The sequence below is a fragment of the Brienomyrus brachyistius genome, chromosome 11 (genome assembly GCF_023856365.1).
Source record: "Brienomyrus brachyistius isolate T26 chromosome 11, BBRACH_0.4, whole genome shotgun sequence".
In the NCBI taxonomy this organism is placed as follows: domain Eukaryota; kingdom Metazoa; phylum Chordata; class Actinopteri; order Osteoglossiformes; family Mormyridae; genus Brienomyrus; species Brienomyrus brachyistius.
The window spans coordinates 1,317,819-1,340,646 of NC_064543.1; the positions used below are offsets into that span (position 1 = coordinate 1,317,819).

The following is a 22,828-nucleotide window of genomic DNA, read 5'->3' on the forward strand; positions in this document are numbered from 1 at the left end:
ATGCCCAACAAGTCACCCATCTGTACACATTAACAGAGACTCTGAAGGATAAAACAAAATCTGAAAGAAAACCGGCTGAGAAGGTGGAGTTTCAGGCAGAGCCGCAGAATGACGCCTTGCTTTTGCACTCATCCCATTTCCCAGGTGAATAAGAATCCGACGTGCCGCTTCAAGGCAGGTGCCTAAAGCATCTAACATCACACAGGGAAACGAGGCTTTGAAACGCACTGCGCACTGGGTTGGCATGTGCTGTCAAGTCACTGCCTCCTTTAACCCAATTTAACGCAACAAAAATATTAATGGGTGGCTGTTTATTCCAGTCTGTGACTGACAGCACACAATAATCCCAGTCTTTAGTGATTTTGGGTTGCAAAACCTAATTTTTCTCCATAACCATTAACTGTCATAATCACAGCACTGATGTGGGGTCATGTGGAAGTTGGATTAGCTAGTAGGTAGTAAGCGGTGCCCTCTGTCCGTCCTCCGCGAGAGAATAAAGTGGCGAGAGGAATGGGACCATCGGCAGCCAGAGGAAGCCAAGGCAAGGCAGGCTCACAGCGATGGCGTAGCGGATGATGTCATCGTCTTCGCTGTCCTCAATCACCCTCTGGAGGTCGGGGCTGTCGTGCGACTCTCCGTCCGTGACCACAATCATCACTTTCTTGGCACCGCGTCGCCCTCCTTGTTTAAAAGCCTTGGATCTGTGAGCGAGAAGGCAGATCGGCCTCAGGCACCCATGAAAATCCTAAGCCAAACTGAGCTTGATGCTCTCAATAAGCAGAGTGTGATACATTCTGAACATGCCGCTGCCATCAAGTGACACATTTCAGGTTCTCATGGGACATTGAAGTTTCAAACGAAAGATTAATGGGATATAGCTGGTGCGCGACGCTCTCCACACATCTGGCAGTTTCCAGTTGGCAGTGAGCTGACATACAGTGCCACTTTGATGCCCAAGGCCGTCCGTGTCTCCTCCCCTCCTCGCTGATCGATTTTGCGAGCAGCTTTCACGACCTCTTCCACGGAGCGGAAGTCATTCAGGTGGAACTCATGGACGACTGTCTCACCGTACTGTATTACTCCAACCTACACTGGGACAAGGGTTCTTTCAACAGGAGTGTCATATCCCCTGTAACCATGGGAACGTGCATACAGCCTCACAGCCTGAGGTGATGCAGCACTGCATGCAAGTGATAAAGACGATTAATCTACTCAATTGACACTTAGCTACAAGCGTAAATCTTACGTATTCACATAAATGACTGGCTGAATAAAGGCTGCCATTAATCACTACAAACTTTCCCTTGATAATCATATTTGTTGCATAAAGACCAAATTATGGAAAACGAAGTGGAAAGAATAAATATCATCATGTATATAACAACATTGATGGTGAGGGATAAAGAACAGACCAAGGCAGGAAGGCAGTCGGCAAGCTCACACACCTGTATCTGGCCTGGTCCAATGTGGAACTTCTGCAGGATGTTGATTAGGAATTCCTGCACGTCGGTCCATGGATAGATGGAATTGGATCCATCCAAAACAATGACAATGTCCATGTAGTTGTCACATCCTTCCCAAACAACAGAGGCAGCCATGTCATTAATAAGCTCTTTAAGAACTTATGGGTCTTCTGAACTCAACTAACAGAAAGGAAATTCATTCACTCAGCAGACGTTTATGCAAGTGACACATAATTCAGAGAGCAGGGTCGGACAGTCTCGGGAGCAACTGGGGTTAAGGGTCTTACCCAAGGGCCCCCTGATGACATCATCCGCACAACTCCAGGATTTGAACCTACGACCTTCCAATCAGTCCCAACCCACAGCGCCACACAGAGCCAGAAGGGTTTACTGACTACGCTTATGTGAAACTTTAATTGACATCATTTCTATAATAAATAAAAAAGAAACATTGCGAGTGTGAGAAGGAAACAAAATGACATGCTGCTTACTCTGGAAGGCGGGAGCTATGGTGCGGGAGAACTTGAAGCTGGCATTGACCCGGGAGCAGATGCCGGTGCTGAAATAGGAGCTGCCGCACTCGTGGGACCACAGGGGACCGCAGGCCTGAAGCACAGCAAAGGCCTCGCTCAGCACAAGCGGCCCCTGAAAAGGCACCTTTCAAGGGCCAGGCTCAGTGGCAGCACCGAGCTGCCAGATCGCCTTCCATCATCAGACTGTTCCAGTGTAAACACCGGGAGTCTAAAAATACAGGAGTTCTCTTAAATTATTCCAAAGCCCTGTACCGATTAAAACTCGTCTCAGTGTGTAAATCACTGTCTGCAGAGTGGGACGTGATCTGGAGTATTATTAGTGAAACGGCGCTGAAGGTGAATGTGACAGTTTCAGCCTAGCTCAGTCTCCCGGTGTTTATCCACGGTGCACATGTGGCGTTCACTGTGGTCGCCACGGCAGTGTGCTCTGCAGTGTGCTCTGCAGTGCGCTCACCACGAAGCTGCTGTCCTTGGGGTTGGAGGCCAGAGACATCCCCAGCCTCATCCGGTCTTTGCGCTCAGATACATTGGTCAGGGATATCCTACCTTTGGGGGAAAGGAAAGCAAGCAGTGAAAACTGCAACAGAAAACAAGCTTAACTGCTGTTTCTGAGGAGGAGAATTTATTACAGTGCGAACTGGTGCCAGCTGGATTGGTTTCAAGGAGCAGCATGAAGAGTGGGCTCCAGTGGTACGGGGGCCCCAGGGTGACACGCAGAAGCATACAGATCTCTGGGAGCAAGGTGGGGGCAGCATGCAAGTCCATCACATACCACACACTCACAAACACACACTAAGGGCCATTTAGAGACACAAATTCACCCAAATGCATTTTGGGACAAGGCAGAGGGGATTTGAAAAATTCAACAGCAATGTCTCTTACCATAAATCAGGACCTAGTTACTGAATACATTTCATAGACTTTGTAGTGAGCGGTTTAATGTAGGAAATATTTTGTTCTACCAAAATAGTTCCTACATTAAATTGCTCACTGCAAAGCCTGCGGATTATCTTCAGTAACCGGGTCTTTATTTCTGGTAAGAGACGTTGCTGTTGAATTTTTCAAATGTATTTTTCTGGCGTTATAATCACCACAGAAAGAATACCATTCACTCCCATTATACACAAAAGAATTAGCCAAATCCCAGCAGAACAACCTAGATAGAAAGATAGATACCACTAAAAATAACTTGTTTTGGTGTGAATTGCTCTTTTAAGAAAACAGAATCATACATTTCCAAAAATTACATCCATCCATCCATTTTCTGAAGCCACTAGTCCAGTTCAGGGTTGCGGGGGTCCGGAGGCTATGGGCACAAGGCAGGGAACAACCCAGGATGGGGCACCAACCCTTCGCAGGGCACAGTCACAAAACACACACACACACACACACACACACACACACACACACACACACACACACACACACACACACACACACACACACACACACACACACACACACACACACACACACACACCATTCACACCAATGGGTGATTTGGAAACTCCAATTATCTCAGCATGTTTTTGGACTGCAAGGAGAAACTGGAGGAAACCCCATGAAGAGATGGGAGCCCATGAGCCATGGCAGCGGCCCAGAGGGTGAGGGATCCCTGCTAAGCACTGCACCACCACGCCACTCCATTGCACAGAAAGGCAGAAGGTATAGCAGTATAACATTGTACCTAAATTAAGCTTGGAGCAGCTCCCCCTGGACCTCCGGCTCACTGGGCATTTGTAGACATCCCCAGTTTGGTACTGGCCATTGGTTTCGAGTGGAGCTCCAACCAGTAACCTAGAAAGACAAAACATGAGCTAAAACAAAGTGTTTTATTTCCTTAAAGCAAAAAATACAAATCAGACATTAAGGAGAAAAAAATGATTTGCTTAGGGAGCCCAGTTAAGAAAGAGACTAAGCAGAGGAGGCCCTGAGCCTAACGGGAGAGGAGGGGTCATGGCGTGGCAGACCTGCGGTTCAGACTTCAGCCCACGAGCCGGTCTATCCCACACACGCACGTTCAAAGAGAGGCCAATGCGTCATGCTGACCCTGAATAGCATGGGAAAGCAGGCAACAGCTGTGTGCTTCTGTGGGGGAGGGGGGCCCGCCACCGGCAGCTGGGCTCCAGAGACCAGAGAGTTTATACTCCTAAGGTTGACATGAAGAGCGGGGGCTCGCTGTTGGGGTACGAGGGTGACGCAGGGGAGTCGTCACGAGGCTCCAACTGCTACAGGCAGCCAAGGCCTGCGACTGCTTTATGTCTTTGTTTGTTTGTTATTATTTACAGAATCCTTTTATGTTTGGGCTCAGAAAAGAAGTCTTTGTGCATGAAAACGGGGGGGGGGTAATTATGAAAAATGTGTAGAAATATGGTGAGAACAGGAGTGCCTCTAAGATGACCTCACATTGACAACAGAGAGACACGACGTCACGTCAGTAATGTTCACGTTGACAATAGAGAGACACGACGTCACGTCAGTAATGTTCACGTTGACAATAGAGAGACACGACGTCACGTCAGTAATGTTCACGTTGACAATAGAGACACGACGTCACGTCAGTAATGTTCACGTTGACAACAGAGACACGACGTCACGTCAGTAATGTTCACGTTGACAATAGAGAGACAAGACGTCACGTCAGTAATGTTCACGTTGACAACAGAGAGACACGACGTCACGTCAGTAATGTTCACGTTAACAATAGAGAGACACGACGTCACGTCAGTAATGTTCACGTTGACAACAGAGACACGACGTCACGTCAGTAATGTTCACGTTGACAATAGAGAGACAAGACGTCACGTCAGTAATGTTCACGTTGACAACAGAGAGACAAGACGTCACGTCAGTAATGTTCACGTTGACAACAGAGAGACACGACGTCACGTCAGTAATGTTCACGTTGACAACAGAGAGACACGACGTCACGTCAGTAATGTTCACGTTGACAATAGAGAGACAAGTCGTCACGTCAGTAATGTTCACGTTGACAACAGAGACACGACGTCACGTCAGTAATGTTCACGTTGACAACAGAGACACGACGTCACGTCAGTAATGTTCACGTTGACAACAGAGACACGACGTCACGTCAGTAATGTTCACGTTGACAACAGAGACACGACGTCACGTCAGTAATGTTCACGTTGACAACAGAGAGACACGACGTCACGTCAGTAATGTTCACGTTGACAATAGAGAGACACGACGTCACGTCAGTAATGTTCACGTTGACAACAGAGAGACACGACGTCACGTCAGTAATGTTCACGTTGACAACAGAGAGACACGACGTCACGTCAGTAATGTTCACGTTGACAATAGAGAGACACGACGTCACGTCAGTAATGTTCACTTTGACAATAGAGAGACACGACGTCACGTCAGTAATGTTCACGTTGACAACAGAGAGACACGACGTCACGTCAGTAATGTTCACGTTGACAACAGAGACACGACGTCACGTCAGTAATGTTCACGTTGACAATAGAGAGACACGACGTCACGTCAGTAATGTTCACGTTGACAACAGAGAGACACGACGTCACGTCAGTAATGTTCACGTTGACAACAGAGAGACACGACGTCACGTCAGTAATGTTCACGTTGACAACAGAGAGACACGACGTCACGTCAGTAATGTTCACGTTGACAACAGAGAGACACGACGTCACGTCAGTAATGTTCACGTTGACAACAGAGAGACACAACGTCACGTCAGTAATGTTCACGTTGACAATAGAGAGACACGACGTCACGTCAGTAATGTTCACGTTGACAGTAGAGAGACACGACGTCAAGTCAGTAATGTTCACGTTGACAACAGAGAGACACGACGTCACGTCAGTAATGTTCACGTTGACAACAGAGACACGACGTCACGTCAGTAATGTTCACGTTGACAACAGAGAGACACGACGCCACGTCAGTAATGTTCACGTTGACAACAGAGAGACACGACGCCACGTCAGTAATGTTCACGTTGACAACAGAGACACGACGTCACGTCAGTAATGTTCACGTTGACAACAGAGAGACACGACGTCACGTCAGTAATGTTCACGTTGACAATAGAGAGACACGACGTCACGTCAGTAATGTTCACGTTGACAACAGAGACACGACGTCACGTCAGTAATATTCTTCATGAAACGCTGCTTCATAGCCACCGTACCAAAAAAACCATACAGCCACAAATAAAAGCAGTTAAAAAGTCGACCATATGTAACTGCCACCAATTACATTTTTAAAGACCTCAAACAAGGATTTCACATCACGCTTGTGCTGGTTACTACTGAATTTGGAAGCTCCACATTATAAAATCATAACATATATTTTTGCTTGACTTTCTTTAAATCATATTATGATGCAATTCTGAGGTTAGGTTGGCAGCATAAAGTGATTTTTTAAAGCTTTTTCTGGCTGAATTTCTAGTGATAATTCCATTTATTCTGCTAAATAATTATGATTAACTCATAAAAAAACATGTTGCATCCATTGAGTGTACACACATCATATGGCGAATATTACAATGCACCAGTCCCTACATTTTTGTACATTGTCAAGCACTGAAACTTTAACAGTAATAAAGCACGTGGCAATGTGCTTGATAAATGCGAGTAAAACATACATGCTCTCTGTGTCAAACACAAGGCCTTTTTCCCAGATTAATTGTCCCCATAGGGCTTACATTTTAATTACAGCTAATATTTATGTTTCTGGCCAAACATTACGCACCCGGAGGGTGATTTGAGGGTCCCACTGTAAGAATGGGAGTCACTCTGCATATTCAGCTGGAAGCTGAAGCCCATCTCAGGCCACATAAAATAACAAACTGCTAAAATAATCAGCGCTGAAGCTCATTAAAGCCGAGTCCTTATCCTCATTCGGAAAAGGGGACGATTCCCACAGGGAATCCTTCTATACAGCTGATAATCTCTGAAATTGGGATCATGGAAAGGTGTGGGCAGCTTCCGCACATTGGCGTCAGAGTGCCAGCCTCAGGGCAGGGGGAGTGGGGGAGGGGCAGGGGGAGGGGGAGGGGGGGAGTACTGCATGACCCCAATGGCAAGAATATCAACACCAGCTTATAGCCACGAGCTCCGACAAACCCTGCAGACACATCCACGAGTCAGCAGACTGACCTGGACACCGGGACACATATCTAGGAACATTTTCCACTGTATGCTCTCAGAATGATGGATACCAATTTGTACCTTTGCTTGTCACTGGTGCTGCACCCACATGGGTCTGCCAGTTGTACACTAACTGTTGGTAATTATACCTATTAAGGTACAGAAATGTACTATGTAGAGAATGGGGTTACATTAATGCTGTTTGTACCTCATATCTGTACCTTATAAGGAGATTTAGATGTACTGTACCTTATAAAGGTACTGAAATGCACGGTACAGCCCCAGAGGCAAGCAAAGGTACAAACTGGTGTTTGCCCCAGACAGAATCTAAAGAACCTGTCCAACAGCCCAGCAGAAAAGCAAAACTGGGACATTCATGAAGTCATGACAATGAAATCCTCAGTGTTAAGTAGTGTTAAGTGACCACTGACACTGGGAACCATGCAAAGCAATGACATTTTATAATCCAAAAAAGTTAAAACTGATTATTGAAATTACTTGGCAATTAAAGATGGTTTAGAATTTAAGGAGGTCGCTGTTTATTACATCCAATATGAAATCAGCATCACAAAATAAAAAACGACATAAACGTCTTCATATCAGGTAGGGATGAGAAAGCATGGGGACAAAGCGAGAACCGTGGGAGGCAGAGGGAACTGCAGTCGCATTCCTTCAGAGCTGCAGGTCTGTGTTACTTCTGGCTGTGATGAGATACGTGGAGCAGGCCGGTCGGGACCGAGCCGAAAAACACATTCTCCAAAGACAATAGCAGCAATCTCCAGGCCCATAAAACAGCAGCTACAAGCAGCTTGTTAGGAGGCTTCGAAACCACACAGGAATACTTTCCGCTTGTTTGTCTCCGACATCAAACAGCTAGAACCTTCTCGCTGAGTCACATACGCCGGCTGATATCAAGCAGCAGAGGCTGCTTCCCAGTCACACCCATAAAAATTGCCATAGTTTCCCATCCATGTGTTTGCTGCTCTTCCCGGCAGAACAGCCCAGTTCCATGGAACCTAAACCCTCCCCCAGATCCATGGTACCTAAATCCCCCCCCCAGATCCATGAAATGTTTGGAGATTCAGATGTTAGATAAAAGGAGGGAAACAGGTGTCCATAAAATCACAGTTTGCTTAGATAAGCATCTAAACATTCAAGTATTAATAGCAGGGGAAAAAATCACTTTGGAATTTGCGTAATAGCAGTCTGGCCTGAAACATCTTTTATCAAAGTGCTGTTTTAATAATTCAATACCTAGCCATAGTTTTTCATATATGGGTTTAAAGTTAAAAGTAAAACAGGCAAAATGGGAAATTGACTGTCAGTAAATGTGTGTCTTTGCCACCATTTATTGGTCACACACTCCTTTGCTGGACCTCCCACGTCTTTCATGGTCATATCCTGCTGCCTCGAGGCCCTCTCACATCCCACCACCTCGGGGTCCCCTCACATCCCGCTGCCTCAAGGCCTTCTCACATCCCACCACCTCGGGGTCTCCTCACATCCCGCTGCCTCAAGGCCTTCTCACATCCCACCACCTCGGGGTCTCCTCACATCCCGCTGCCTCAAGGCCTTCTCACATCCCACCACCTCGGGGTCCCCTCACATCCCACCACCTCGGGGTCCCCTCACATCCCGCTGCCTCAAGGCCTTCTCACATCCCACCACCTCGGGGTCTCCTCACATCCCGCTGCCTCAAGGCCTTCTCACATCCCACCACCTCGGGGTCTCCTCACATCCCGCTGCCTCAAGGCCTTCTCACATCCCACCACCTCGGGGTCCCCTCACATCCCACCACCTCGGGGTTCCCTCACATCCCGCTGCCTCAAGGCCCTCTCACATCCCACCACCTCGGGGTCCCCTCGCATTCTGCCGCCTGACGGCCCCCTCGCATCCTGCTGCCTCGAGGCCCTCTCACATTCGGCTGTCACGTGGTATCCGAGGCTCAGGACCTGTTCTGCTAAATAGTAAGACAGAGAGGCCTTGAGCGCATGAGGACAGTAGGAGAGGGATTAGCTTGGTAGACACAGTATATACAGTCTTTTTCAAAAATGATCTCCCCTTTTTCCTTTTTTTTGCAGAATACCAGCCATGACTGTTTGAAATGAGAGCCGACCCTTAACAGCCTGACATGTTTCATTGCCATTGTCTCGTAATTATGTTTCCAATGGCAGCATATTTCAGAAGCACGTATTGGAGAGCTTCACACACACTCCATAAACACATTGTGGCTGGGATTGTGGGAACTGTGCCACTGTATGAGGCCAGGATTCTCATCATTCCTGAGGGCCGCGCCAGCCATCATATAGACCTGCCCTCTCTCTCTCACACACACACACACACACACACACAGAGGTTACACTCATACTTTCCTTCAACTAGAGAATTGCTTCCAGATCACAGAAAAACACTTCCACGGAAATTCTGCTTAGACGCTTCTTGTTGACAGAGCGTGAGGAGGGAGACAGCATTGCTCAGGCATCCAAAGGACTGACTGAAGAAACACATAAACATTTTAATTAAGATGTACGCCCCTAACTCATTGAGGTGCTTGTTGTTTCATGTATCTAAATGTGCTGTTTGTTACATATAACATTTCTTAGAAAACATCCATCCAACAATGTCCTTGAGGATAATACGGTCTGTGGAGTTAATAATGAGTCTTATAAAAAAGTCATAAATATCAGCCTAAAGCATAAATTAGTCACACTGCCCACCTCTGGTACCAGGATGCCGTTACCAGTGCTCAAGAAGTTTCTCCTCCTCATAGGTGATGAGCATGATCAGCAGAACATTAGTTCAGCCCCAGATTGGAACTGCACAAGCCTACGCAGCGAACAATGAATCATTCTGGAGCATGTAGCAATGATGTAATGTGAGGATTGGCAACAGTTGCTCAGGAAAGAAGATGTATTAGATTAAGAAGCACTATCAGATATAACTATATTATTACAGTGGTTCTTGGCTCATAGTTGTTCAAGTTTTGCACCCATGAAAATGTAACTTTATACTATCACACGATGAGACGATTTGTGCAGAAATGCATTAAAGCCTGCTTTCATACAACAATGTGTTATGCTTCTAATTAATATCTGTCAGGGTAAGTGGAGAGCGTGGTGTATGCATTTAGGTTAGAGAGATATTTCAGGCTGAGGGAGAGAAAGGGAAAGAGGAAGCCATAGGAGCCAGAGAGCAGCAACTACAGGCCTGGCCCACAGTCCAGCGGCAACTACAAGCCTGGTCCACAGCCCTGGGGCAACTACAGGCCTGGCCCACAGCCCAGGGGCAACTACAGGCCTGGCCCACAGTCCAGTGGCAACTACGGGCCTGGCCCACAGTCCAGGGGCAACTACGGGCCTGGCCCACAACCCAGCGGCAACTACGGGCCTGGCCCACAACCCAGCGGCAACTACAGGGCTGGCCCACAACCCTGGGGCAACTACAGGCCTGGCCCACAGCCCTGGGGCAACTACAGGCCTGGCCCACAGCCCTGGGGCGACTACAGGCCTGGCCCACAACCCAGCGGCAACTACAGGCCTGGCCCACAGCCCTGGGGCAACTACAGGCCTGGCCCACAGCCCTGGGGCAACTACAGGCCTGGCCCACAGCCCAGGGGCAACTACAGGCCTGGCCCACAGCCCTGGGGCAACTACAGGCCTGGCCCACAACCCAGCGGCAACTACAAGCCTGGCCCACAGTCCAGCGGCAACTACAGGCCTGGCCCACAGCCCTGGGGCAACTACAGGCCTGGCTCACAGCCCTGAGGCAACTACAGGCCTGGCTCACAGCCCTGGGGCAACTACAGGCCTGGCCCACAGCCCAGGGGCAACTACAGGCCTGGCCCACAGCCCTGCATCAAAGTGAGCAGCAGACAAGCCTGAAGCCATAATGGGCCAGATGACCAATGCAGGGGATGAAGATAAAGGTGCCTATTCTGCAGGGCAGCATTTACATATAGAGGCAGTGGGTGACTGAAGGAAAAGGGAAGCATGGGAGCGCAGGGTTAACACAATGCTAAGGAAAACCGGCTACTTCTGCAAAACTGAAGACCACAAACCCTTGGAGATGAAGTGGAAGGAAATCAGGAGCTCAATAAAACTGACGTGACTTCATGGAAGTGAGCGTGCGGCGTTGGCACGGGAGCCCAAAGCCCCCCTTTGGACGGCAGGGGCAGAGGGGGCGACTCACCACTTCTGCCCGCCGGCCTGGTGCTGCTGCACTGTGTAGCCAAACTGTGCCGCCTTGGAGCCCTTGATGATGCGGGGGCTGCGGGTGTCTATGTTGAAACAATCATGAAGTCCTGGAAAAGCAGAAGAAGACAAAGAGTCAAGCTGACAGCAGAAACTGCTGAAGCTCCAAAGCTTCCCAAGTTCTAGCCGTTAGACGTTATAAAAACTCTGGCACCGTTCTTCAGACTGACACCTTCCACATGCTATCCAGCTCGTGGAATCAACTAAATATCAGCGGCAGATCTGCTTTCCTGAGTCTGCAGCAATAACCATTTTGGCCGTGGTCTCCTGAAGCACCGTTAGAAAATGTTCGGTATTTCCTGCTAGGGGCTCCGCTTGACCCCAACACATGACGTGACAGTGGATACCATATTCCCAGAGTGAGCACATTCACTCCAAAAGGCCACGTTTTAAGGCTTGTTTTACAATTCGTCCTGAGGCCAGATATATCATGCATGGTACATAAACACAGGCAAAGGACTAACAGCGGGTCCCGCCTTTGCTCCTTAGGAATATAAACGATGAATGAGCGCTATGAACGGACACCCGCCACGCAGCTTAGGCAGACCGGAAAGGCACGAGAAACAGGGTCATTATAACGGGACAGAGCTTTGCTCTGCTCGTGTTCCGCATCAAACATATCAGGGGATTTCAGTGACGCCTGGTATAATTTTGGCTGTACACACTGTGAGAAAATGTTATTCTTCCGGAGATATTCTAGGACATTAAATGTCAGGATGTGTGGCAAGAGGTTAGGCTGGGTGTAGTGGGCAGCCAAGAAAGGGTGCAGGACGCGGAAGCAGAAGCGAACTACGGCAGAAAAACTGAAAGACCCCAGTGCAGAAAGACACTTAACTGGAAATCGCTTCGGATAAATGGGACATTTACATGCCGGCCAAAGAAAACTAAACAACACAAATCTGTGATGCCTATCAGATCCGAAAGCAGGGACCTGGGCGGAGGGGGGGTGCTGATAAGCCAGAAAATTGAGGTGGTAGGAATGGGATGGGGGGCATGCAAAGGGCAGAAGCGTAGCAGGTCACACAGGATAGATAATAAAACATGAGACCGAGGCAAAACGGAAGCTAAGAGCTGTGAAGCTTTCTGAAGTCCACAAGAAAAGGGGAGCAGTGTAAGATGTGGCAGGTCTGACAAAATACCAATCAATAAAGCTGCCTTTGCGCGGGTGACACCCCTCCACTAAATCAGGCTCACGTTTTTCTGCTGTTTATGGACATGCATTCAAGCAGATGGACACCCTCCCTGGAAAACGACGGCGGGACACTTGGGCTCCTAGGTTTGCTTATGAACGCGGGCAGAAAGCGGGGATTAAGCAGGAAAGGTGTGACGCTGGTGGGTGCACTGCTGGTTGGGGAAAGAGCCGGTATGGAAGAAGGGACCCGCAGCTGAACAAATGGCCAGTGTCAGCTGCACTTCACTGAAAGGCTAAATTTCCCTACAAACAGTGCAGTGGTGACTTACAGAGGGGAGGGGGGAAAAGGCTCCTCTCGTTTAGACGGGCGATTTCTGACGAGGAAACATGAGCACAGCAAAGCAGCATAAATCGCTTAGTTAAAAACGTGACAATTGCCAGAGCTTTTCCAGACGTCAATTACATCAAAAGAAAGACGAAAAAAAACAAGATGGAAATGGATCACAGACTCCCCTTGAGAACATGCACACGCCAGTCTGTTTCGCTGCTGTTCTCCAGTTGTACACAGCAGAGGATGCGTGACAGTTTACATGCTTTTACCAGGTGTGAAAATAGAAAAATGCCGGTTAGCTTGGGCCACAAAGACGGGGAGAACTCCTTCTCTCCTTCCATCTTCTGGTCCGTCCTGATTCTCAGTCAGCTTCCCCTTCTGTTACTGGGCCGTCACTGCGAATCGTCACGTCCTAACACTACCGAATAAAACCACAGCTAACGATAAGCCAGAGGTGATGGCAACACAGAGGTGGAGGTTGCCACGAGTGTCCGATCAATTAACATGAAGGAAGAAAATGTATCATTTGAAAAAACAGAACCAATGAAAAGTGCATTTCTGCCCTTTTCACACTGGACAGTAGGAGAGAATGAGCAAGCAAGAGTGAGAGAAAGAGAGAGAGTGAGAAAGCGAGAGAGAGCGAGAAAGACAGCTTTGAAAGTAATCAAATTTAATCAGCTACAGATCCCTCTAAGTCTGTCAGTAGCGGTGTATTATTACTGTAAAAGTATATGTTTCACATTCAGGGGCCTTCGAGTGAGCTGGCGTGATAAATTCCGCTGAGGAGACACGGCACCCTGCGCAGACACGGCACCCAGCGCAGACACGGCACCCTGCGCAGACACGGCACCCAGCGCAGACACGGCACCCAGCGCAGACACGGCACCCAGTGCAGACACGGCACCCTGCGCAGACACGGCACCCTGCGCAGACACGGCACCCTGCCGTTACTCCGCACCCGGGAAGTGCGCCGGCGAGCCAGAGAGGTGAAGCCTGGCCGACGGGGGGAGCTCTGCAGACTGGCTGCGGGATCCTGGGGGTCGGCGAAAATAAACATAAGGCTTAACAAAAATGCACATGCCAGAAAGGTGGGGGGATGGACGCTTTGCTTGACATGGAATGACAAGAATATACAAATTCCACACCAGTGATTCCAGTACGGTCATGTAGAGTGGGGGGCGGCCAAGAATACCGCTGTAGTGGGATGAGGCTTTCAGAAAAGACCAGGCCCCGCAAGGCCCATCATTTGATGTGTATGACATCTGAGACACCCCCCCTCGCCACCAGAGAGACAGGGATCTCTTCTTGGAAAGCACTGACTCCCATTTCACCAGATGCACATGGTCTCCCTACAGCCCTTAACACGCATAACGTAAAGCTGCACATTCAGGTGTGACAGGTAGCAAGATGATTACAGAACACGGAGGCCGTGACTGCTGGACAATGTAGCTAAGGTCTCTAAGCAGTTCACTGACAACAACATTAATGAAGATAAGAGCTTAAATAAGAGGGACTTATACATCCTGTCAGTCTCTGAACTGTCAGAAAAAGAGTACCAGTTTATACCTGTGCGTGTCACTGGGGCAGTGCCCTTAAGGGTCCGCCAGTTGTACCCTTAGCTGTAGGAAGTGAAGGTACAGAAATGGACTCTGAGGAACATCCCCAAAGTACAAACAGCATTAACTGATTTTATCTGACAGTATGTGTCACGTTGGGTTTTAACAGACGACTTTCATATTTAGTAATTCTACATGCACCATTTTAAAAGCCAGATATTTAGATAAGTGTTTCTGATTACAGTCTCATGTGAACACAAATAGCTGGGACAGGTGAAAGCAATTCAGGAACCACTGAAAACCGGGTGCAGCTTATATGTTATACATGGATCAGTAATTGCAAAATAAAACATATTTAATTGGAACAGGGTTTTTATCAAAATGAGTAAAAAACAAGGTAGCAACATCATTTTAATATGGACTGGAGGGGAAGTTAAGCGAAGTACTGAAACAGACAGGATTTATGGATGCAACCATCACTCGCCAGGTGTTTGTTCTTTAATACTGGAAAATTCATGGCTGCTGCCTCCGTGACCATGTACTGGATGCAGAACTGGAAGGTGGATGGACAGATGGATGCTATTTGGAGGTCTGGCTGCCCTGACTTTGACCCAGAAGGACCATGTTGTGGAGATTAACAGTTGTGTCTCCATAACCTTCCGAGTCTGCTTAACCTTTCCAGTATGTTGTTTTGCCGCCCCCCCCGTGCCCCTTCCTGCATCTTAGGGCAGTCTGCGATTCGGTCTGTGCCCATATCTGTTTGATGTATGGGTTCCGATGTGTTCTGGGTATTGTCTAGACTGGGAGACGTTCGTATTAGAGGCACACGCACATGTTCGTATTAGAGGCACACGCACATGTTCGTATTAGAGGCACACGCACATGTTCGTATTAGAGGCACACGCACATGTTCGTATTAGAGGCACACGCACATGCAAGCCCCGCGCTTCTGGCTTCCAAACGATACACGCTTTTTGCATATGATTCGGCAGAATGAAACCTCAGGCTTTAAAGGTTCTCCTTTATTTAAATGACTGCAAGTCTACTGTGAAGGTCCTGGAAGTCTGTGTCCACCATGGCGACTAAACACGGGAGAGTGGAGAGGGGAGGCGTGTCCTGACAAACACCTCCCTGTGAGGTCAGGGACCCAGTGAGTCTGGTGTAATGGAGCAACACCGAAGTTCGACACACTGTGCTATTTACCCACAAAGATTTCACAGAGCTGAATGAATATGCACTTCCCTTTAAGCCTGTAAACCTTTAGAACTTAATTTGTAAGCCAAGCGGAGTTTATGTTCCATTAACTGAAATATATTTTTAAAATGTAAAATGTGTAAAAATAAAACCAAGCCGCGATACAAAACATTTCAATGTACAACCACACCAAACTTTCCTCTTTTCCTTTTTCAAATGGTGGGTAATACTGCCACCATAATTGCAGATATAAAATGCTGCCACCCACTGCATCACTGTCTCCAGTACTGTTCTGCACGATTCCCAAGCCAACAGACCTATGTGGCAGGATGAGGCCCTGCACGGGAACCCAGGAGGAGAGGTACGAGAGCAGCCCGGGTGAGGGGACCCAGGAGGAGAGGTACGAGAGCGGCCCGGGTGCAGGAACCCAGGAGGAGAGGTACGAGAGCGACCTGGGTGAGGGGACCCAGGAGGAGAGGTACGAGAGCGGCCCGGGTGCAGGGACCCAGGGGGAGAGGTACGAGAGCGGCCTGGGTGCAGGAACCCAGGAGGAGAGGTACGAGAGCGGCCCGGGTGAGGGAACCCAGGAGGAGAGGTACGAGAGCGGCCCGGGTGCAGGAACCCAGGAGGAGAGGTACGAGAGCGGCCCGGGTGAGGGAACCCAGGAGGAGAGGTACGAGAGCGGCCCGGGTGCAGGGACCCAGGGGGAGAGGTACGAGAGCGGCCTGGGTGCAGGAACCCAGGAGGAGAGGTACGAGAGCGGCCCGGGTGCAGAAACCCAGGAGGAGAGGTACGAGAGCGGCCCGGGTGCGGGGACCCAGGAGGAGAGGTACGAGAGCGGCCCGGGTGAGGGAACCCAGGAGGAGAGGTACGAGAGCGGCCCGGGTGAGGGAACCCAGGAGGAGAGGTACGAGAGCGGCCCGGGTGAGGGAACCCAGGAGGAGAGGTACGAGAGCGGCCCGGGTGAGGGAACCCAGGAGGAGAGGTACGAGAGCGGCCCGGGTGAGGGAACCCAGGAGGAGAGGTACGAGAGCGGCCCGGGTGCAGAAACCCAGGAGGAGAGGTACGAGAGCGGCCCGGGTGCAGAAACCCAGGAGGAGAGGTACGAGAGCGGCCCGGGTGCAGAAACCCAGGAGGAGAGGTACGAGAGCGGCCCGGGTGCAGAAACCCAGGAGGAGAGGTACGAGAGCGGCCCGGGTGAGGATGTCTGCCCTCCCCCCAAGCCATCGCTCAAGCTGACCTCAAGTTTCGGGTCGAGAATGGCAGCACGAGGCAAGCTGCCACAGCACCGCCTCTCACGCTGTCAGCAAACGTCGAGGTTTTTCCGAGTCGTCGCCCGTGTCGGTTTAACGTGTCCCCCTTTACCCCCCCATCATTCAGCATTCACCCCTCCATCTCAAACGCACATGAATCATCTCAGAACCCACGGACATGATTCTGACGGTAAATCATGCGTGTGCATGCGTGTCGGGGGACGTGAGACTACGGTCTCGTGCTTCGCTGCTGCACTGCCGTTTTATCCCACGGTATCTGTCAGTCTGTGGCTAATCAGTCTCACATGCGGCTCGATCCGCCGCTGTGAAAAATAAGTGATACATTAAAAGGGGGGCAGAAATAGCTTATTGCTGATACAAACGCGCTTTAAAAATAAAGAATCTCACCAATCGGACCAAAGAGGGACAGAAAAAAGCAAGGCAGAGCGGAATGTGGCCACAGAGCTTTGGTTTAGTCTAAGTTTGAAATATTTCCACGTGCGATTTTTATCGTTTACACGAGCGCAGGCTGGAGAGCACACAAACACTTGAGATGCACGGCTCATTTCTTTCTCGATTCCCAGCGCGTCTGACAAAGCAGGGCTGTTACACAGATTCGATTATAAAGCAGCTTTGCCTGTAAAAGAAAAAGATCAGAACGAGGGGAGAAGCAAAGGGAGACTGGGGGGGGGGGGGGGGGGGGGGGAAATCGGGCACCCACAGGAAATCCCAGTGTGGCTGTAAGATTCCATACACTGCGTAATATCAGCAGCCCCTGAAGCTGGGCGAGTCTCACTGGGTGTCCTGTGTACGGATTCCTGGACCCAGATGCAGAACTGCGCCCGTGCTGCTCTTGGCCACGCGTCAGGCTGTAGAAGCCTCGCCAAAGCAACGTGCTGCTGTTCCGCTTAGCTGGGGGGGGGCTTTGGTCCCAGATCGGCAGAGGTGAGAGGACCGGAGCAGCAGTCTGGGCCACCGGTTATTCAGCGATATCGCGAACAGTCAGCGAGGAGTGGCGTACGAATCACATGTATCCTCACACCTCCTTGCCAGCAGCGGCTTAAATGCTGATAAGCCTGAAGGCTGCAAAAATCAACACTGCCATCATCCAGGGGCAGGAACTGCAGAGAGATTCAATCTGGACCACCGATAAACACCTAGAGAGAAACGCCTTTGAGCGGGTGGACTGACTAAACTAACTTTACAGAGCTATTCATGAAGGAAAAGTGAAACACTGCCGAACCTAAAGAACCTAAAGAAATCACTGCGAAACTCCGGTGAGAGATGCACGTCGCGGCAGACAGCACGTGCAGCACGCAACCGAGCCAGAAGCGGCGGCGTAGCGAAGGCGCATGGCATCCCGCCCATGTGCGCAGCAGACAGCAGCTGCGCGTGATTGGCCAGGCTTTAGCTTCGCGCTCCACAGACATGTCATTACTGCATCCAAATGGCTCCGTAGACACCAAAGCATTTCCTGCGGCTTTATGCATTTAAACAGCTGGATATTCCGGAGGACTTACGTACAGCGAGAGGATTCTGCTGAGTTGTGAACCCACAGCCTCATGGTGACAGGTTCTAACCCGCAGTGCTGCTCTCCATAACCTAACCATGATATGCTGCATCGTGTATCCAGTCCTTCAGAGACACCTGACAAGGTGAACCTCAAAGAAGCAGATTTTTATACAGATGTTGTAACATAACATGACGCATTTTAGACACTCTTCAGCGTCATTATCAGCTGGAAAAGGTAGCATTATTTCCATGTGAAGAATCCAAGATGTAATTAAAATTAATTGATAAAATAAACTTTAACCCCCCTCGGTGGAGTAGGTATGACAGAGTGGCCGTTTGGTCCGGTGACTGCTGGTCGGTGGGGCCTTCACGTCTGCTTTCAGAAAGCCCCCATCACGTGGGTGGGGGGAATGAGGGGGCACTTATTCACTCCCACTGACCTGGCCAATCTTGGGGGGGGGCATCATCTTACACACATCGTCCATTATGCTCCTTCCAGCCTGACTGACCAAGCCGGTCCCTGACTGAGCAGAAACCCACATACCTGTATGCTGAAGGTCAGCCCTCCCTCTGCAAACATAAAACCCCTTAAGCATCAGAGTCCAGCCTTCTACATGCATCGGGCTGCAGGTACGAGCTGCAGGTACGAGCTGCAGGTATGAGCTCGTCTGCAGATTCTGCTCACAAGCTCCTCAGTGACAGAGAAGAGCTGGCATGTGCTCCCCGGGTCTAGGGAGGATGCTGCTGTACTTAACTGCCAAAAACAAATGATACCTCTCTCCACCCCCAGGTGCATATATACAGTACTTTATCTCTGGAATTGTTTAAAGAAAGCATGCAGCCTGCTCTATATGCGAGGATACCAAGTGGAACAGACTGTCAGTCCATATCCACGCAAACATACAGTATCACGTCACACAGTCTTCTGATTAAATTCACTGTCCTCAGACAACACCGAGACGGAGACTCATATCAGCGAGGGAGACCGACTGTGTGCATCACCAGACCGGAAAACTTAGGGCAATGCGGCACATGAAGGAATCTGACAGACCCAAATCCTGAAGGGATCCCCTCTCCTGAGGGATAACAGCTCCGCAGCCAAACAGCCCTAAAGAAAACACTGCAGACAGAGACTCCCTGTTTGTAATGACTAATCACACCTTGTTGTACAAACATTTGCTCCACCTTGTTCTGTTCAGTCCTGCAGACCTACATCAGGACATCTGCCTACCAAGCTTATATTAGCGATGCTGAAAGACTTTCCACAGCAAAGTTTTGTTTCGAAGTTTCAAACATTCTAGCCCTTTGATTTCTTCCAAAGACACTTTCCAATCCAAAGTAAAAAAAAAAGAAAAGCGACCTGCCTTGTCTGTGCACATGTTCTGTTCTGGCTCTGACAGTCAAACACACAGAGAGACACCTACAGTCCCGGCGGACGTGCACTGCCTCACCTGAGAGCAGGGTGAAGGTCCACAGCAGCAGGACGCAGCAGCCCTGCAGGGCTCCGTGTGGGAGAGGGCGCATGGTGAGGCTGCAGGTCCCCGCGGCTTAGACTGCTTTAAAGATCCTGCTAGTTTTGTGTTCACCACGACTCTAAAGTCTAACTATATGGCAGGGCAGTGGGAGGGGACTGAGGCGAGAGGAGCTGCGCACACACACACACGCCCCCCCATACACACACACACACACACACCCCCAGACAAGCCTCCCCCGGCTTCCTCAGAAAGCATACTCACAAGCGGACAGACACATACACACACATGTACATACCCCCACGCATGCACGCACGCACACACACACACACACACACGCACACGTCACTGCACAGCCAGCCTTATAACGAACTACTGAACTTGAGGGGTTACACTCGTGGGATATCACTCTAACTCCTTAACAGCATACGTTTCCCTAAGTGCCTTTAATTTTGCACAATGTGTACAGTTTTTCTCCTCTCAAGAGCTTGTTTTTCATGTTCTTTTCCTTATTTCAGACTGGAATGTGCCGGCTTTCAGCAAACCAGACCATTCTATAGGACATGGAGTCATTCAATTTTCCTCAGATGTACAAACGACACCCACCACCGAAAATCACACTAGAATAATTAAATTGCCTTCTTCTTGCTCTGCATACTGAGACCACAGCACTACAAGAAAACGAAGACAAGGGCGTTTTAAAGGCTTGTAGCAAACTAAAGGGTCTCTGAGACTGACCACCGCGAATACTGTGACCACCATGAATGCTGCGTTACTCATTGGAAATGCCCATTTAAAATTCGAGTCAAGATGCTGAGGTGGAAACTGCAGTAGACTGCAGGAACCACTTATTTGGAAGTCACAGCCTGTGGGGGGGCGGTGGTTAAGGGCAGATTACGTTAGCCTGAATGTCATTTAGGGTCACCATGCTCCTGCCTGTTTCCTTAGTTACATCCCGTTACTCGCTCATATTCAGAGGTGGAAAATTCAGGTCCAGAAAGTACAAATCCAGACCAAAGTTTTGTTTCAACCAACCCGCTGAATATAAAGAGTCTCAGTGAAAGAGAATCCAACTGATTGGTTGATACAAAACCTTGGTCTGCATTTGTGCTCTCCGCACCATCTGCTCATATTAACATTACGCTTCAGCAAAGAATCCTTTTCAATACTGGGTTCATTTTATGAATCGGTTTTGCTTTCAGGAGTCTTTCAAAGATGCCTGTTGACGTTTCCCGTTTCTAAAAACACACTGCAGTGCACTGACAATACAATTGAAAGAAAAAAAAACACGTGCAAGGGAGATACAGCAATGTGCACGACCCAGTAATTAAGCAACTCTGAGCTGTGTGTGAGAATACGAATCCTGGCAGTAAAGTAACAGAATTCCACGTTGGCTTGCCGTCTGCTGCTATATCCAGAACCGGGATAAACATATATAATTCGGAGCTGGCAGGTTCTTCGGTGCTAAATCAAGCCATGGGGCAAATGCGTATAATTCTACGTTGGCTGACGACTTGGTGGTACATCAAGTAAGAGCTGGCAGGAGTGCGTTAGCACTGGCAAGCGTTCTGAGAACATCAAGGGGTCACGGCAACGGTGAAGCGGGTTTACCCTGTCCCTGCGCCGTGTCGCCCGCAGCCAGCGGCTGCCTCCGGGGTCGAAGCCGTGAAGGACATCATGTGTGCTAACCAAAGCCAGAGTCTAATCCACTTCAGCAAACTCCATAACAGTCAGATCACCACCTCAACTTGACTAACAGCTTTGAAATCCCTACAATTATAATTGTTGTGGGTGACAATAATAACTGTACTAGAGGTGCACCGATCCAATATTCAGATCGGTATCAGCAACGATGCAGACCTATTTGATGGATTAGTCATCGGCCACAGGTGACCGATCCACGTCTGATACTTACTCATTAAATTTTTGTCAGTCTGTAAAAAGACAGCTCCTATTTCGTGTTAAATCCATTTGTACAATCTATCGCACGACAGCTCTATCCCATTTTAGATGTGTGTTTTGTAGCATTTAAGCTGAACGCTATCGTTGCCGCTGAGCAGGTGTGAGCGCAGCGACTTCTGCCTGCTGTGACGTCACGCGCATACCCTTGGCAGTACGAGGAGCGTAAGAACGTCAGATAAGAGGGTGACGGTCTGGGAGTATTTTACACTTTTAAGAGCAACTAGTAGCACAGCTACTTGCAATCTTTGATTTGCACATTTTGAGAGGTGGAAGTAGCATTTAGTGGGAAACCCAATTAAATAAAGCTCACGCAATTTTGCGAGACTATATGAATAAGCAAAGGATGATTTGGGAGTCGCGAGCTGGGCGGCTTTGCACACTGGCTGCAGCTTGTGATACACGAGGGGCTGCGATTACAGTGAAGTGACGCTGTTGCCAGTCGGAGAAAAACTGTGGGGCATTTTAAGCATTCGCCACTTGCGTATCGTCTCTTGGAAAAGATTCAGACTAACTACAAATTCCCCAAAAACGCTTAGAACAAGATGTACAAATGAGGTGGAACAGTACGTTATGTATGTTTCTAGAAGCCTAATTCAGGATTTTTTCACGTACATTTTTTTCATATGTGTTTACTAGTTTAAAAACATTACTGTATAAAGTATATAAGTAAAAGACCTCCTGTATCGGAATCTGTGTCGGTATCGGCAGTTGTATAACGAAATCGGATCAGAACTGAAAAATGTGGACCGCCCCCCAACCTGTACTGTAAAAACATTCATAGGGTATGACTTTTAATCATGTCTCACGATGCTTTGAATATTCAGTGGTGCTATGGCATGTCAGGAGGGTCAAAATGAACAGGAACCAAAGTGATCAAGTCAAAGAAATTTTCTTAGCATTACTGGAGACATCCATCCATCCATTTTCCAAACCACTTATCCTACTGGGTCGCAGGGGGTCCGGAGCCTATCCCGGAAGCAATGGGCACGAGGCAGGGAACAACCCAGGATGGGGGGCCAGCCCATCGCAGGG

General features: G+C 49.0%; 1 protein-coding gene across 2 annotated transcripts in view; it reads right to left on the reverse strand.

The window, feature by feature from the left end:
* Positions 1-19,940, reverse strand: part of LOC125751357 (integrin alpha-11-like) — a 40,857-nt gene extending 20,917 nt beyond the window's left edge. For both annotated transcript variants that reach the window (XM_049030048.1, XM_049030049.1), the window contains exons 1-8: positions 19,814-19,940; positions 11,323-11,434; positions 3,684-3,793; positions 2,451-2,542; positions 1,955-2,069; positions 1,446-1,573; positions 938-1,086; positions 557-701 (exon numbers count right to left, since the gene is read on the reverse strand). In XM_049030048.1, coding sequence (XP_048886005.1) covers positions 557-701; positions 938-1,086; positions 1,446-1,573; positions 1,955-2,069; positions 2,451-2,542; positions 3,684-3,793; positions 11,323-11,434; positions 19,814-19,886 — 924 coding nt within the window. In that variant the 5' untranslated portion in view covers positions 19,887-19,940. The remainder of the gene's footprint in view (positions 1-556; positions 702-937; positions 1,087-1,445; positions 1,574-1,954; positions 2,070-2,450; positions 2,543-3,683; positions 3,794-11,322; positions 11,435-19,813) is intronic.
* Positions 19,941-22,828: the final 2,888 nt, after the last annotated feature.